General features: G+C 45.4%; 1 protein-coding gene across 8 annotated transcripts in view; it reads right to left on the bottom strand.

Annotated features, from left to right (window-relative positions):
* LOC146198282 (parathyroid hormone/parathyroid hormone-related peptide receptor-like) overlaps positions 1 to 18,139 on the bottom strand; it is a 350,560-nt gene that overhangs the window by 21,526 nt on the left and 310,895 nt on the right. For all 8 annotated transcript variants that reach the window (XM_084593693.1, XM_084593694.1, XM_084593695.1 and 5 more), the window contains 3 exons: positions 16,090 to 16,159; positions 7,086 to 7,177; positions 5,300 to 5,441 (listed from right to left, as the gene is read on the bottom strand). In XM_084593693.1, coding sequence (XP_084449819.1) covers positions 5,300 to 5,441; positions 7,086 to 7,177; positions 16,090 to 16,159 — 304 coding nt within the window. The remainder of the gene's footprint in view (positions 1 to 5,299; positions 5,442 to 7,085; positions 7,178 to 16,089; positions 16,160 to 18,139) is intronic.

Below are 18,139 nucleotides of genomic sequence, written 5' to 3'. Positions count from 1 at the left end.
TATAAGACTGACTTCAGAGTAACCTCCATGTAACTCCCTTTTTTCAGAAGAAATAGACGTTTTTATTACCACCACCGCCAAGGCGAACTCTGCGGGGTTTTCTTTGGTTTCTTTCTTTCCTATACTATCCTTTCTGTGCATCGCACGTGTACAACAGGGCTAGAGCAATGGAATCGTCAAATCTGATCCAAGAAAGGACCTGAGTAGCTGATGGGCCACAATTTGCTCTTAGACATACGGCATCAGGCCTTGGATACCCAAGGCAGGCAAAATCTTGTCGTATAGTGCTTACAAGTTAGAAACAAATAAGTTCTAAACAACGATAAATATATATATATATATATATATATATATATATATATATATATATATATATATATATATATATATATATATATATATATATATATATATATATATTTCTTTCATAGGTTCCTTCTACGGCTGGTCTGCATGAGGTCTTGTATTTCGTCTTAAGCTGTGCATCGCGTCAGAAATCATCTGAAACCAGTAAGGATGACATCACAGTGAGGAAACAGCATATGTCGAAACAGCACAGGCGTAAAAAGTACCCAAAATGGCCCCGCAACAAAACATCCGAGGTGTCATCGTATTTTTTCTATACGGTCCTTCGACGGCATGATACTGCTTTACCGTGATTCTTTGTTTTTGCAACCGACGCCTCAGGGCACTAGAGCCTATAGCCTCCGCCGTCGTCTTCCCCATAACATATCGCGATGCAAAGAAACATTCCTGTGTCGTCAAGGGCCCGGTGTTGCTTTTACAGAGCAATACTCATTCTGCATTGGGATAGCCGGTCAGCCCTGCTTGGGAAACATGCTGCTGTGAAGAGGCAATCGTATATCTCCTGAGTTGGTGCCCTGATTTTGCGACCGAAATACGTATATACGGGCTGCAATATGCTGTGGATCGTGTCGATCCTCGCCCTCTAGCAGTGAATTTGATGCTTGGATCGAGGCAGCACCAGCCGACTGCCCTCGCGGGCTACAATGAATTATTATGCTAGCTGGGAGAGAATGCATGGCTTGAGCGGCAAATCGTGACTGTGGCTCTCTCCCTTCCTTTCTTTTCTTTTTACATACCTTCAGTGCTGGGTAGCCAACAGAAACACCCATCAGCTTCCCTGCTTTATGTTTTCCTTTTTAGAGCTTTCTCTGTTCTTTTTTTTATTTTTTTTTTTTTTGGCCGCTGAGCTGTCTAGTCGCAGCGACTTTTTTTAGGTGTGTTCTGAGCCGTTTTGTAGTGGTGCTGCTGCTTCTTCACACCATACCGGTAAAAACTGCACTTAGAAAAGGCGACAGCATTTGTAAACTACAGGTGGTGCCAGTTCATTGCATTGCCTTATAAACAGCCTCACTGAACGGTGTCTCGAGAGCATTGAGGAAGAGAAAAAGGGGCTTGTAAATCGACAGCAGCTCATCAAGTTGGCTTCGCAGGGCAAGATCCGTGGCGCAGCGATGCGACCAAGCAAAACAGCGGGCGTAGGAAATGGCACATCAAACTCACGCGAATGTCGCTTTTTGATAGAACTATCCGATTGCTATTGAGGGTGCAATGTGATTCCATCGATCGGCAGGATAGAACGATTATGCTACGCGAAAACGTTTCGTGTTCTTACGTGCCGTGCAGAACATGCTAATAGGCGGTACCCGTTTGCCGTTATGCGTTCAAAGCACTGAGAAGGAAAAAGAACACTAACGTTCAGGTCGGTTCACACAAGCCGGAAACGTGAGGCGCTCTCTAAATCGCACCAAGTGAACTGGTTGCTTCACCGCAGTTTTGTCGGAGTACGTGTGCTGTTATGTTTAGAAGCTGATGCAACCTCTGCATGACCTCGAAAGTGTGCACAGCTCCGTGGGAGGCCGCCACCGGAGACGCAAAGCTCACCGCAAGGCTAGAACGTGCGCCAAGAAGCATCGCGTAAGGCGGCATGTTCCTCGGTCGGAACGAAGTCAAGCGCACTCTCGCGCGGTGGGATGTAAGCCGAGGAGGGCGCTCTTCCGACCTTCGTTCGTTTTCTCTGCGTGAACCCGAGGCGTAAACGGGGCCCGAGGGTCGAACGCCGAACCAATTAAGGAAATAGCCTTTTCCCGAGCTCCTCTACGTGGCACAAAAATGGAAATGCGCGCTCGCTGGTCCGCGCCGGTGGAGAGGCAAGTTTGCGGAGGAGTTGGCACACGGCCGGCGAACACACTGGCAACAAGAGAACTTGTGTAAGCGTGAGCATAAATGAAACGGAAGGAAGCGCCGGCGGCGTCGCTTCTTTCCGGGAAGCAGGCTAAGGGTGCCTGCCGCTCAATGCAGGCCGCTGCTTCTATTGTCTGATCAACTTCGTTACCCTAGCTAGTCACGCGCTGCCCTTCTTTCGAGCGGCTAGACTCGAGAGAGCAACCGAAGCCTGAATGGGGCGAAAGAAGCCTAGCGAGGCTATGTCCGCTTTGAGCACGTGCAACCTGATGCGTCTAGACCACACTGCGCCTCCCATCTATTCCATCCCAAGCGCGGATACTCAGCATCGCCAGACGGAAACAAGTTTTCAGATGGGGAAGAAGTACGCTACATGTTGCCGTGTTGCAGGCTTGTTTTGTTTTGGCATGCTTTTATCTACAGGCTAGCAGCCCTTGAGGTTAGTAATCAGTTTCAGCTAGCGCTCGTGCGTTGTCTCTGAAAAAAAAAAAAGAAAAGAAAAGGAAACGTGGGCGACACTTAAGTTCCGGCTTTAAGGGTATAACGCGACAGCCTTAACTGCTCCAGTCCCAGGGTGTCCCTTTGCGGATCGCCTTTCGCATACAGTCCTGGCCATAATAATACGGAGAATGCCTCGGCGATGAAAGCTTTTGCCACGAACAATGTAGAAAATATTAGGAGATATTATATATATGTTAGCACATGTCGCTGGTGCGCTGGCGTATGAACGCAAGTGACCATGATATCTTCGGTACGAGACGCGTGAGAAAATTTTCAAATTTAGAGACTGACTGGATCTGTACATGAATTTTCACAATCAGAATCATCCTCATCATCATGATCATTATCAGCCGGACTATACCCACCGCAAGGCGAACGCAATCTCCCGTACTCCTCCAGTCAACCCGATCCCGAGCTAGATGCATCAACTTGACCCTTGCAAACTTCTTAACCTCATCCGCCCACCCAACTTTCTGCCGCCCCATGCTGTTTTATGATGAGGCACTGAATACTACTGCGATGTTCATATTCAATTCTGATATCTGCTCTGTGCATAATTCTTTAGGAAGTGTAAGCGCTGATTTTGCTCTTATGTTCATATCAATTTTTGATAGTGCTGTGAAATCCACTGCGAGATGCTGCCTTTAGGCCCCCAGGGCCCAGTCAAGCTATCTGTGACAGCTTTTTTTCTGGGGGACCCCCAACTTGTAGGTTGGAAAATAAAAATAAAGCGGATTTGTGCTTTATGCTTTCCTTTCCTTGGAATATAATTTGTTGCCCTTGGCTAACATCAGTTGTCCTTGCTTCGTACTACAAGCCCTGCACATGCCCATTTATACTTTTTGATATCCACTAGATTTTCGGTAACTTGAGTTATTTCTCTGAACCACTCTGCAAGCTCCCTACCTCTCAACTTTACACCTACCATTTTCTGTTTCATGTCTGTCTGCGTTGTCCTCAACTTAAGTAGTAATCTTTTCGTTAATTTCCACGTTTCAGCCCCATAGATGATGATGCCACTGTTTACACTCTCCTCTTAAGCGACACCGATAAGCTACTAATCATACTCTACGAGTGCTTGCCAAATGCACTCCGTCCCAGTCTTATTTTCCTAGTTATTTCCCTTTCGTGGTCGGGATCTGCGGTTATTACCTGTCCTAAGTAGGCATATATGTCTACTACTTTCTGTGCTTCCCTAGCTATTGTAAAGTTCTGTTCCTTTCCAAGGCTGTTGAACATTACCTATTACCTCAGTCTTCTGCATATTAATTTTCAGGCCTAACTTTCTGCTTTTCCTGTGTACGTAACCAACTAATTTTTCTTTTTTTTTTTTTTTTTTTTTTTTTGCAATTCGTCCCCTGAGTTACTTAGCAAGACAATATCTTAGCAAGACAATATCATGAGCGAATTGCAGAATACTGAGGTATTCATCAACTCTTACCCCTAACTGCTCCCATTAAAAATATCTGAATACTTCCTCTAAGCAAGATGTGAATAGTACTTGGGTAGATCGTGTCTCCTTGCCTAACAGCTTTCTTTAAGAGAATTTTATTACTTTTATTATCGAAACGATAGTTCAGCCACTATAGATATTTTCCCGTAATTTCATATATGGCTAGTTTACAACTAGATTTTACAATTCCTGCATGGTTGCTGAAGTTTCGACTGAATCAAATGGTTTCTCGTAATGAAAGAACGCTATGCATATAGGACTGGTTACATTGCGAGCATTTTTCTATAATATGATTTATGTACGACTATGATTCTATTAGCTATTACCATAGTAAATACCTTGTATATAAATGACAGTCAGATGGTTGTTTTGAAAATTTCCAAGTTCTTAGCGTCCCCTTGCGTATGCAGGGTGGCCAGTTTTTTTAGCAAGATTTCCCCACCGCCCTTTAACAAATCTGTTGTTACCAGATCCTCCCCAGCTGCTTTATCCCTTTTTATAGCTTCTAAAGTTTTCTTAACCTCTTATTTTGTTACAGGCAGAATGTCTGAGTGCTCTTCACTACTGCCAATCTCCTTATCGTCTTGACTACTTTGGCTATTGTATAGGTTACTATAGAACTCCTCGGCTAGTTTGATTATCTTGTCCATATAACGTAATGACAATGCCTACCTTGTCCGGTAGCCCATACAGCTGATTTTTGCCTAGGCTTAATTTCCTCTTTACCGCATTAAGGCTACCATCGTACTTTAGAGCATGCTCGATTTCCTCCATTTTGGGCATTTTACTCCTATTGATTACCTTTGATAGCTCTGCCAATTCTCCGGTCTGTTGGGTTGGAGGCTTTCATATTTTGGCGTTTCTTAATAAAAAATTTTGTTTGGTTTGATAATCCACTTGTATAATCCCTAACTGTAATAAGCGAAACCACGCAGCATAGGTCAGTAATTTTTCGTACCAGGTTAGAGATCAGAATACATGTCGGTGTTCTTGTGACGCTGCTATCACCTTAAGCTACCAGAAAAGTCAGTGTTATTAAGGTGCATTATTGATTTGTTTATTATGTTACAAAAAGCTATGAGAAAACCAAAGGAGGAAATTTAGGTGCGCAGATTGTCGCCAAGTCGTTTCACTTGCCTGGAAAGAGGAGAACAGTTGGTCAATGTAGAGCCACACGAGTTCCAGCATGTCGCCGGCGGCGGCCAGCGACATGCCCAGCAGGAAGGCGTAGTGGGCCCCGAACAGCGGGACCAGCACCAGCGTGGACTTGAACCACTTCCTGCATGCCGACACAGCGAGCAAAGCAAAGGCGTGTCAGCACCGTGCAATACTGGTATCGTCGATTAAGCCTCTGCGCTTTACAACATCGGAGAAAGGCTAATTACACGAGGGAAAGCTGCATTTTGTTTATGGCTGTGCAACTCAGCGTTCACATCCATCACAGCGGTTTCCATTCAGGAGCTTGTATTGGCCAAGCCACTGTCACTGGCCGATAGCCGAAAGCGACGGCGTTTTTCGACTATAGGTCCATACAGGTGAATGCCTCCTCTCGTGGCTATCATCGCAGAAGTGAAGCCCCTAGCACGGGGTACGCGCACGCGGAAGGTCTGAGCTGAGCTTGAACATGGGACTAATATGGGGCCACACGATTCCAACCGTTGCGCCACCCAAGACTAGGACGCGAGTCAAACGGGACACTCATAGCGCTCGTGCGTCTCTCGTGTCCTTGTCTTTCAATGGGCCACTAATGACTGCGACATTGAAACTACACTGTAAAAACTTTTTGTTGAAAAATACAAAAACTTTCTGGCAACTGTACTGCCAGAAATTTTCTGTTCTGCTATGTTTTCCATTTTTTAAAACATTTTTGTGATTTACAGTTTTTTCTGTTTACAAGTGATAGAAGACTTGTAAATTGACAAAAAGTTTCTGTCATACGCTGTTTTTGTTTTTTATTTCTGTTTTTTCTTTCTGTGGCTGTGAAAATAATGACGCAAATATATCTCTTTTTTACTCGTCTTTCATTTCGCGTTTTCTGCCTGTAACAACAACAAAGTTGCGTTAAGCGCCAATTTTTTCAATCCACACTATTTTAAGCCGAACACCTGGCCAACTACAACTCACGAATATCTCTCGGCGCTGGCAATACTGAATGGCACCAATAGGGCTGGCCTCGCAACAGCCATTGTCTGGCCACCGAAAAGAGGTAAGTGGTGGAAAAATGCGTAACAGATACTGCTCTAGCAGGGAACCAACCGACAACCGACCTCAATGCGTCACCACTAGTTATCTTCTATCGAATCGAAATTGTTACGCAGCCAATCATCGGACAGCATCTTCGGTGTTGTCCTACCATTTCACTTTCTACTCATAATTTACCTACTATTCAAGTAAAAATCAGTTCGCGGTAGAAAATAGAACAGTGGGCAAAAATATATCGAATTGTTTGCCTTCGATTCAAGGTTTCGGCTGGAAAACAGAAAATTACCGTCTTTTTCGTGAACGTATTTCGGTCAGTGGAGAAGAACAGATTTCCTCTGTACTGGTAAAGAAATTTTCTTTAAAATACCTGTAGTTTCACCCACATTTTTTACAGTGTAGCGTGGATAAACACAAAGGACAGCGACAAAAGGTACCGACGGGACGGCATGCTACGTTTTGTCGCAGTCCTTTGTGTTTATCCACGCCATAGTTGCAATGTTGCAGTCATTAACGAATACAGACCACCTAGCCCAACTGTCTTCTATGATCAATGGGCCGCAGTTCCAAAATAATATTACTAAAGCGACATACAGCGCACTTGTTTGGCTAGCGACTTGGATATACATTGACTGGCCAGAGAACTGGACAGTGGAAAAAACATATAGTGACTGATCGGACAACTGCTCTGATGTCCCAGCTGCAAGCAGCCTAGCGCCCTTACCTGTAACGGTATTTTCTTGCTTGCGGCGTTTGCGACGCAAAAAGTTTGGCGAACAACACCCGTGTGATGTTTAGGAACAGGACGAAGTTCACCTGCGTAAAAGAAAGTGCGTGTGATAAGAACCAATATCGTCAAGGACATATCGTCTCACAAAGAGACCATAAAAATGATTTACTATAAGTTACGAAAAACGCACCAAAAATCTGTACTCCATCACTCGTCTACACAACGCAGAAACTTTTCACGCTAATTTCACTAACACTGAAGATGTCGGCAGTCAAAATAATTTTCCTCCTTGCATCCCTGAACTCAACAAAACGCTGACGCGCAAGGAAAAATGAAGAACACGGGTTATGACTGCGCCCCACCGCGCCCCGTCTCGCCCGTCACTTGGGCGCGCGCACCCCAGATGGCCCAGCTAGGTCAACGGGGAAGAGAAGGCAATGAGGTGCTAGTCTAATCAGTTGAAAGAAACAATAAAAGAATGTAAAGCTCCACGTGCAGCTTTTAAATTTGGCAACTATTCACAGAGACCACCTCTATAGGTCTGTGGCATTAGGACAGGAACATAAATGCATTTTCGGGGTCCTTTTAACTGCTCATTCGTCCAAAGTGCACAACCATCGGCGAGGGCTGCTAGCGTCTGAAGAAGAATGAGGAGCCTGCACTTGGTCGAAGAATTAGGGGGTGATGTCGTATCGTTACCGTTTGATATGCAGTAGCATTGCCATGTAATGAACTTAAAGTGCTCCTGAAATGCTACTTGCGATAAAATTATAATGCAAGAAATTCATAGAGGTAGTCTTTGCGAGTATTCGAGCCAAATTTGGAAACCTTGCATGGGGCCGATAATTTGCAAATAGTTTTTAAAAAGTGGTCCTGGCGACAGCTCGCAATCGATTGGGGCGGCACATCTCCGCGCGCAAAAATCCTCACTGACGTCAGCGACGTTGCTGGGAGCGCACGCTCACTGGACGCTTCCAATTTACGCGGGCGGGACGGGGCGTGCACTGAGGCGCCGTCGCTTGTTCTCTTCTTTTTTTCTTGGGCGCCGGCGTCAGTTGAGGGGGAAAGAAGGCGTATTATTTTTGATCGCAGAGACGATTAGTGGGATACCTATTTCTCGAGCGTGTTTTATAATTTTTGTAAATAGATTTTCATGGGGCCTTTAATCAGTGGCGGTAATTAGTAGTCAGAAGTAGCAGAACTAAGTAGCATTTATCCGAGCAGCGATACTTGCAGTGGTGATTAGTGCGTGTAATCTCAGTTTTAGTCGTTGTGGCTGTAGGAAGAAGAAAAAGAAAATGCTACAGGCCTGCTACTGGCTCTGTAGCTGAGCCACCTGATAGATTGATTGCTTTATAGGAAGGAAAAGGCGCGGTAACTGTCTCACTTGTTTTCTGTGGACGTCGCAACCGCGCCGTAAGGGAAGGGAGGAAGGTGGGAGTGAAAGTGGAAAGAGAGAAAGAGGAGCCGTAGTGGAGGGCTACGGAGTAATTTCGACCACCTGGGGATCTTTAACGTGCGCTGAAATCGCACAGCACACGGACGCCTCTTCATTTTGCCTCCATCGAAATGCAGCCGCCGAGGTCGGGTTCGAACCCGGAGCTGAGCCACCTCCGCAGCCTCCTCCGCAGCCTCGTGCGGACAGAAGAGAGAAAGTATAGAGGAAAGAAAAAGACGCCCGCCGCAACAGCCGTCGTCCACCACCTAAGCGGTGGCGGGTGCAATGACGGCCTACAACAGATAAAAATTTGGTGTCCGGTTAGCGCAGTCCCAGCCCCGTAGGGCCATGGAACAGCCATCCTTTACCACCTCCCGCTCATCTCATTTAAGTGTTGCTGGAATGTAATGTTTGGTTGTGATTGGTTTATGGGGGAATATAATCTTTGGTTGTGTTCGGTTTATGGGGTTCAGCGTCCCAAAGTGACTCAGGTTATGCGGGAGGCCGTAGTGGAGGTCTGCAGAAATTCCTACCACCCGGAGTATTCTGATATCGCACAGAACATGAGCCGTTTGTTTCTAAGGCTAAAAGCCTTTTTTCTCCGAGTGTTTACTTTGTTAGAAGGCCCTTCGCAATAGTGATTGAATGATGTCAATGCTTGTTACGTCATACCTGTGTTGACCAATCAGGGAATTTCGCTGTCATGGTGTTGGGGGTTTTCGGCGAACGTGTGATCTAACGCCATCCCGTTGATGTTGGGGCGCACTTAAAAAGGTCACGCCAGCGGTCCCAGCGTGTACGAGTGGCCATATAATTTTCCCCAAATCATCGCCAACATTTCGCTAGAAGAAATCGTTCACCCAGTTTCCTGCTCTCTTTACGCGGAAAAAGACGCATGGTGGTCGATTGAAATTAAAGGAAAGACCTCCTTTTTTCGTCGATATTAATTTGCGCTTTTTGTATAAGGCCCGCGACCTCGCTAAAGCCTGCGTGAGCAGAGTGTACTTGTCCTCGGAGGTAGTGGGTAAAAAAAAAAAAGAAAAAAAAAGGCAGCAGTTTTCTTTCGAGAAAAAGAAATTGAAATTAAACGCCGCAGTTCTCTTTCGAGAGGAGGAAATTGAAATTAAACGCCTTAATTAAAAATGTGGCTCTCACTTGCGGCCCGCAACCGAGCACACCGACGATGTGGGAAGGTGGGGACTTCCAATATTTGTTTTGACAGGAGGAGGTAAGTGCACGCATTTCAAATCTTTTCGGCTAAGCCGAGGGGGTGACCCCAGCAGTGCTAAGCGAAGGAAAGGCGACAGATACTAGGAACAGAGAGCGGTTAAGCAATTAGGAATTGGCGGGAAAGGAACGCGACGGGCGAATGAGACGCGGGCAAATAAAATCCCCCACAGCACATTTAATTAGTCCTTTACGGCGGTAGCGAGCCCTCATCTCAGGCTGCCAGCGAGTGCCAACTTGTCTCGACGTGTGAGCTTAATTTAATCTCTGCCGCCGTGTAATCTAATTGCGCTCCGCCGCAGCCAGACCGCGCTCAATCTACTCTGCGAGCATGTCGATCGACTGTCGCTCCCTCGCGATGAACAGGCGCAGCAGCTCTCCGAGGCCGGCTGTTAAAATTGTCACCTCACCTGGGCTTCGTTCATCAGCGTTTGCTGCGGACATCATTGAGCGTATATATATATTTTCGCCCATGAGAGTTGACGGCCTGAGCGAGCCTCATCTGAGACCGGTCACTGGATGGGTGCTTTGATATTTACCCAAAAAGGAGCGGTAATCATACAATTTGCGTCAACTGAGCAGACTACCGCTGCTGCACTTGTGTATTTCTACATCTGTGATTCGATGAACGCTTTAAGTGTATATGAATGATTAGTGCTGCGTCACTGAGAGTGTTCTTCCGCCGCACCGTGTCGATCTGTTCCGTGTAAAATTCGCACCATGCGTACGGAACTCGACTGCTGGCACGAACCGTGCTGCGAAATGTGAAAACCAGCATGCACAACAATGGTTGTGAGTCATTGTTCACGCACTTCTAATATTATGCTTCACTTCACTTACGGACCTGTGTGGGGCTATAGAGCAATATCTCAAACGGCATGGACGGGAAATGTTATTTTGTATTATTTTAACAATTCCACAATATTTTCGCTCAGTTAAGTAGTACTTCTTTTAATGGAAAAGAATTTCTGATTGAACCCTGGGGTGATATTTCAGGAGTGGAAAGAATATGAAACGTATATGAACAAGGTAACAGGTGTGCAGGTATCTCGAAAGATATAGTAATGCATGCTAATAACAATGGTCGGAGATACCAAAATATTTGCAGTCAATGCACCATGTATCAAGAGATTATATAACAGGCATGCAACACTGGTTGTACTTGGAAATTAAACTCGTTAGCTGTAAAAAAAAAAAAACACAAACACAAACGAGACCATCTGTGACGCTTCCAATAAATTCTTCGATAGACGTGCACTTTATGGCAGTGTTAGGTAGGGAATTACACTCATTAATCGTTTTTGAAAAAATACTATGCTTAAATCAATCAATGCGATAGGAAGGACATGGAATAAAGACGGAACGACGATGCCGTGATCTGATCTGCCGTCAGAACGAACTTCGAAAAATCGCGATCTGTTGACGTTAACTTCAATATGTATGATTAAGTAGAATACATTAATCTTCACAGATTTGTTCGCGACTCTAAAATCGGAATACCTGCTAATGAACAGAGATCGGAAGGTGAGGTATAATGTCGGTGTTTGTGAAATGTGAGCCTGGGAGCAGTCGCTGCATCTTTTCAATCTGAGCAACTTTGTGCGTGCGTACGTACCTGCGTGTGTGTGTGTGTGTGTGTGTGTTCTAGCAAATGTCAGGGGTGATTATAAGGCGGAAGTACTTATGTTACAAGGCCATTGGATTGCCTGATTATCTATACTGTAGGCAAAATTGGTTATCTTTGTTCCTAGCTTTTGAAATTACAAGTTTCTCGATCGAGTTTAAAACCATTTGCATTCGTCTTATAATCTTTTGCTTTTTTTTTTTTGCAAATTTGAGTTTAGTTTTACTTGGTTGCTTTGCGTTTTAATGTTGTTACAAAATGATGCAGTCATTCGCTCAGACTTCCAATAATTCGCCGAGATATTGTTTGTGGATGGAACAAGAATAATGTATAACCCCCTAGAAATCACAAACCACAAGAACTTTAGAAAGGCGATTTAAAATACATGTTTAAGTTTTATTAATCTCTCCAGCAATTGCACACTGCGTGGGTACTCAAGCGCACCAAAATATTACGCAAAAGATTGCAGTCCTTGCAGATACGGACCTTCTGAAGAGATACTTTCTTACCCAGGCCGCTGATTTCGTTAGATTTATGGGAAAACATCTTTAAAAAAATGTTTGGATATTTTAAAGAACACTTCTTTATATCGTAGTAATATTTAGCGTGCAAGGAAATGCTTCAAAATATTAGACGGTATTTATGCATCCCGTACACTGCGTTCAGTGCTTCCTTAATCAGTTTCAAAGGTTTAGTCAGTTTTAATAGCGGGGTACCGCCTGTGGCTTGGAGTGGCGTCTACCAACGCCTGTTCCCATCTCATCGCAATGGCAGACTCTCCAACGTGTAAGCTTGCGACTGTGATGAAACGATCAGGCACACATTTTGTGACTCACTCCGTTTGAGCGATAGCGGTCCTTCCTGGCTGCTACACTCCGCCGTTTTCACTATTGTCATCTTACAGAAGCAGATTCTGTAGCGCCCCTGAAGTTTTTAAAGGACTCGGGGTTAAGTTTCTGACTATAAACTTGTGTGCACCCTCTCTTCCTTTATAGTAGTGGTCTATTGACACGGAAAAATCTTATTTTGTTGCCGTTCTTTCTTTACTTTTATATGCCCCTCCACACGTGTAGGATATACCCTACAGGGCATCGCTTACGTAACCTCCCTAACCTTTCCGTTCTTTTGTTTTTTTCTCTCTCTCTCCCTCTAGTTTGTTTTCTAAAATTTTATGATCTGGGCACACAAAACGCTTTTATTGGTATTTTGGAGGTTGTCGCAATATTAAAAAATGTTTCTTTCGACAAGTAACTGAAATACGGTAAATGTTTACCCAGTAAAAGGTGAGAATTATTCATTTGGTTTTGCTGCACGAAATGTGTTTATTTTGTGTCAGAACTCGCCGGTAACATGTGGTGGTCAGTTGATTTTCATTTAATAAGGTTTAATAATTAATCTTACTACCTTCTATAAATGTCGAATGAAGAAAAGCAATCGAAAATGTCTTGTGCGTAAATGTTGTTTTCGTGCCAGTTGACATGAAACGAAGGACAGGCATATAGGATGGCCATTTTCCTGCGCCAAATGTCTTGTCTCAAGAACTAGCCGTGCTAAATAATGTAAACGTAGATCTATGAATTATCAGAACGCCGACTAAAAAATCTTGTCATTGCTTTTGAGGATGTCTTCTGCGGTGGCGCCTCCACAAAGTACACGTAATTGCGTCCGGGGTGACAAAAACCGGCGCAGCCCGACACGTGGCGTGAGCTTCAGCCATCTGTCGAGGGAGGCTCGAACGTTGCGAGATATTATTGTACCCTCGAGGGAACGGCGTGGGACCGTAATGCAGCCGTCAGCCTGCTGAATAAGTGATGCCTGGCCAGCGCCGGCAGGCCTTGCGGTTCGATAGCAGCGGATCTCGTCGGTAAGGCCTGGCTAGACGCGCCTTTGTACTCACTCCCACACATTTTCATCAAGGCCGCGTAATTGGCGTAAGGAGCCGTTAACGGCGAACGTACAGGAGCAGGTGAAGGTACATCGGACGGGAGGGGAGGAGGAACACGGTCGCTTTAATGGGCTGCGAGAAGGTTCGCTCCGGTTATTCAGTGTTCCACACATGGTTGCGGTCGCGGAGAAGACATGCTGCTACAGGCGAATACCCGTGGTTACATTGCCGTTATGTACCTGGACTGAATGACGACTATCGAGAGTGCCTCTTTGGGCCGGCCTTTCACGGTATCAGCTGTTACGCTGAACACACTCTGAGCTGTTGTGTAGATTAAAACTTGACAGCTAGTCAGTGTACGGTTGTAAACTGCGAACTATACTACCTGTCAGAGGCATTCCCGTGATTTGTTGCTTGCCGACGCTGACCACGCCCACACCAACAACGCCAACAGTGAAGATGCCTACAATACCGACGCTGGATTTTCTGGAGAACGGGCCCGGCGTTAACGCTGTCGCGTTGAAATGTTTTCTGACTAAATGGAATCGGGAAGTTAGTGGTGACATGGGCCCCTCGTGCTAGCAGTATGACGACGGACTGCGCGGCAAACGACCCTACTACCATGTGCCGGGTTCTCGAAGGTCTCAGCGACGTAGATATCAAAAGCAGATGGTGGATATCGTCTTTAGTATTCCTGGAGTCGCAGACAGACCACCAGGACGAGGATATAAAATTCGAAATTGAGGCCACTTTATAGTGCGCGCAGGAGTGAGGGAAGCCGCAACCGGAGTCCTCCGGAGCGCGACTTCCTTTTCACAGGTAAGACCGTGGTGGAGGGTTACCGCACACAGAGAAACGCTAGCACGCGTGCGGCGCCGGAGGTGCTCTTTTTTAGTTAAAAGAAGGGCAGATTCCACCACCAAAACTGGAGAGTCGAGACGATGAGGAGAATGGAGCCGCCAGCCGGGTCGCAGAACCTGAGCAGCACAGAGAACTGAGTGGGTCACGAGGGACCCACTCAATATGAAGTGCTTGCAGGATCCGACCAGGCAGACGTGAATGAAAAAAAAAAACAAACAAACATATTTAGGGTTGTGACTGCTGCGTCTGAGTTGACGCGTCAGTTTCTTTAAAGGTGTAGGTGCGTATGGCAAATGAGAGTTGCAGGAAGCGTGGTAATGGCGGCCACAGAGCAAAGCGCATCCTAGTAGGCAAACTTATCAGCAGAAAAGCGGATTGAAACCTACTCGCCTTATTAAGTGGAGGCTGGCAAGGACAGTAAATTGCAACTGTTTTGCAGGCTCGGATGCTTGAATCGACATAGATCACTCTGGAGCCATAAGACAGCAGGATATCTTGTTCATTGCATCGGCCGTGAAAGGACGATGCTCCATGAGATGGTCGAGGAATATCTGTGGGTTTGTTGCTTAGTTGTACAGAATTCGATCTAGGAAAAACACGGTTTACGCCGGACGTTTGTTTAATCAGCAGATTAGCTTTTGTGAGTGTCGTGCAGCCACTGTGCGCCGTCGCCAACCGCAACGCAGAACATGGCAGCGTGCCAAGATGCTGAGCTCCACTACCATCGCGATGTATTTATGTAGGGACGTGTGCCGCGGCAGGTTTTGCGCGTTCGCCGAAATTGGCTGAGAACCGAAGCTTTGTGCACATTTCGTAAACGCCGGCGACGGAGGCCCGGCTTATCCAGCTGTTCCAGAGTAAGCTAAGAAACAGCGACCAAAGCATCGGGGACGGTGCTGCGATCTCATTACACAAGTGACGCTTAAACATTTGAATTACAGACTCGTAACCATCATGTGAGAAATTTCTTTTTCAATTGCATGTCAGCCGAATGGAATATCTCAGGTAAAAAATTTTTGCATCAGTTTCTGGGAGCGCCCGGACGATGGTTATACTACCTTAGTTTGCCAAGAAAATGAGTAAAAGTAGGTTGTTTGAAAATAAATTACATGAAACAATCGGAAGAGGTCCCAGAACTCCAGAATTAGTAGTCCTTAATTACGAAGATGAAAGATGTCAGAACACAGGTATACCTCATGCCGTAGCAATGACTGCGCATAATTATTACGCGATGTTAAGCGAGTCCAGGATATTTGTGGAGAGTAGAACAATCCCGCCCACGTTGTCTTTCGCAGCGGCTTACCCCTTCCCTTCATTGCTGGAACTCGCCAGTCGAAGGTTGGGGTCGGTTACTTTCCGCCTAGGCTGTATCCTCTATCTGTGGAGAGTCGGAAGTCGCATATGCAACAGGGACCGCCACCTTTGTTCACTATGTTAGCTATCATGCGCCACTTAGCGACAAGTGCTGTTAGAGCAGAGTTATAAGAGATGGTTTGGCTATTTCTGTACTCTTTGCGGATTTCTACTCCAGACGTATGCGGAACGCTCTCTCAGCGCGGTGGTGGTTGCTCGATTGCTGTCTTGCATAACAGCTAGAGAGTATAAATTCTCCTTCGAAAAAAAGACTCGTCTTTTTACCCTCTGGCTCTAAGCCGCATTGGTGGTGGCTCATCGCCGGGTTCTGGAGCGCAGATCTCCTAGCCTACTGTGGCGTAGAACCCACGCGGCGTTACAATAACAAGGTCCACAATCATGACGCTGGCGGGCACACAACTTGCTCCACACGAAGTCCATGGGCTATTTCTGTCGTTGTGCAGCCTTTATGTTACATTCATGGGCCCGACGAATATATCCTGTTGCCGCTATCTAATTAACATCCGACTTTGTCGCTCAGGAAGTGATACAGTGCTGCGTATTCAGTCCGAGTTTGACAACGCTCACGGTGTTCGAATCGCATGCTTACCACAATGGAGGCTGTGATGGGTCCTCGTATGATCCAGAACAGATCTTGCCTCGGGTTGGTTGTCCAGCAGCTGTTAGGAGAGAGAGAGAAAAAGAGAATAAGTATTAACTTTGGCTTTTGCGCTGTTACGTGTGTGAATCTCTCCTATATCATGGCCATCGATTTCGAAGTAACCTCAGATTTCTGACTCGACAGCACGCCAAGCATCTGGACCACTACATAAAGCTCGGTCCGTTCATCGAATCACGACTTAAATAAAATCCATCTTCAGAGAAGCTGAAATGAAATCTCCAGTGGTCCTCGCCTAACCGCTGAGCATATCGCCGGAAACAAGCTTGCACTGAGGTTACCACGGGTTTGGATTTAAACTGATTTATTGACCGCTCTCAGAGGCCAAGACCGAGTTCGAAGGAACAGTGTGAGAGATATAAGGGAGTAAATAGAGCATTGATATTCAATCTACAGTATCTACGAAGTGACGATGAGCAACGTGTTTCGTACGACTCTTGTTTGCAGCACTTTATCCTAACGCACTTCCGGATTTCCCTCGGGCCTCCGTTGCTGCCTTTAGCATACGAGATGCCCTCGGAGCAGTCCATGGTCGTTATGATTTATGATTTCCACGTTCGTCATTTGCTTTCTGTGGTATATAAGAGGAGAGGAAACAGGAAACGTACACGTTCCGTTCAACTGTCTGCGTCTTGCCGTCTACAGCAGTGGGCAAGGTATGAGGAAATATTTTATACTATGACTTGCTATAGGGGTGACCGTGACTACCATATATTGACCATGACCAAAATGAAGGTTGGTTAAGACTAATTTGCCCTAAATGGCACTAAAACCTGTGTGCAGCACAACTTTAGCAATGAAGCCTGTTTCTGACCTCACATTAGTCTAATTACGGCTTCCTAAGCCTAATTGAGCGTAACGAGCTTAGTTACAGAACTTTTTGAACATGCTAGTTGGGAAACTTCGCTTCAAAAAGTGACTAGATTTAGTGTGCACTTCTCGGGTGTTAATATATTGTGGCGCCGTCTAGAAGCGGTCAGTAAAAATTATCTGCTATTGCCTGCATTGCCTCCTGAAAATCGCTTCTTTTCTTTTCATTTTCCTTCTTATTGATCTCTGCAGCTGATAGACGTAATCAATTTCGCTCCTGCACCACTTCAACTGATTTTATTTGCCAGGAGGTTGTGCATTTATCTGCAATCCGAAAATTTTCAACTTAGTCACAATTTAATGAACGCGCGTGCCGCCACTATCCGCAAACACCGAAATGTTGACCAACCAGAACTGCCGTTTTTTTATACATGGGTTCCATATGGGAAGTTTCGCAATTGCTAATATTAAAGAGCCCTGGCTTATTTCTGCTGAATAGGCTTAAGCAAGACTAAATGTATGTCAGGTCAGGCTGCAGTTGTATATTGTTGCCTGAACGCACATTGGCTATAGTTATACCTTTTTAAGCGTAATTAAGTTTTATTAGGTAACATTACAGTACTATGTTCTTCGTATTTACACCTTCCTAAGCTGAATTAAGCTTCATTACGCTTAGCGAAGCAGAATAGGCCTAATTAAGCCTGATTTTGCGATTGAACGTCCAGCTTTCGCACATAAAATGTACTCTTAGCTGCGGCTTAACTACTGCCAATTTTGTTTTCTCGGAGGATATCCTGCCCTTCATGCCGGCACCTCGTGGTAATGTCTCGCGCTGGAAAATATTCTTTTGTTAAGCCACATACGTACCCACATGTAGTTAAGCCACATGTGGTGCATGCACGTGGTGTTGACCAGATATTTTGCAGTGTCTTTCAAAGCATATTCGCCTTTCTACTGGCAAGAAATGAAGATCCCGCGCTTGTAATGGCGCTTCACACTTTGACGACATATATAAGCGCATGAGTAAGCACTAAAAGAATTTAAAATTTTGCAATCTGTCACGCCTGCAACCTGCACAAAGTTGATAGATGGCCGAAGAGAAAACAAAACTATTTCACTGGCCGCCCAGCAAACGCACCAGAACGTGAATGCCGTTGATTGCGGTTGTGAC

This window comes from Amblyomma maculatum, chromosome 2 (assembly GCF_055883805.1).
Source record: "Amblyomma maculatum isolate TAMU_Amacu chromosome 2, ASM5588380v1, whole genome shotgun sequence".
Classification (NCBI taxonomy): Eukaryota; Metazoa; Arthropoda; class Arachnida; order Ixodida; family Ixodidae; genus Amblyomma; species Amblyomma maculatum.
The sequence above is the reverse complement of the archived record's forward strand: the minus strand, read 5'-3'. Positions and strand labels throughout refer to the sequence as shown.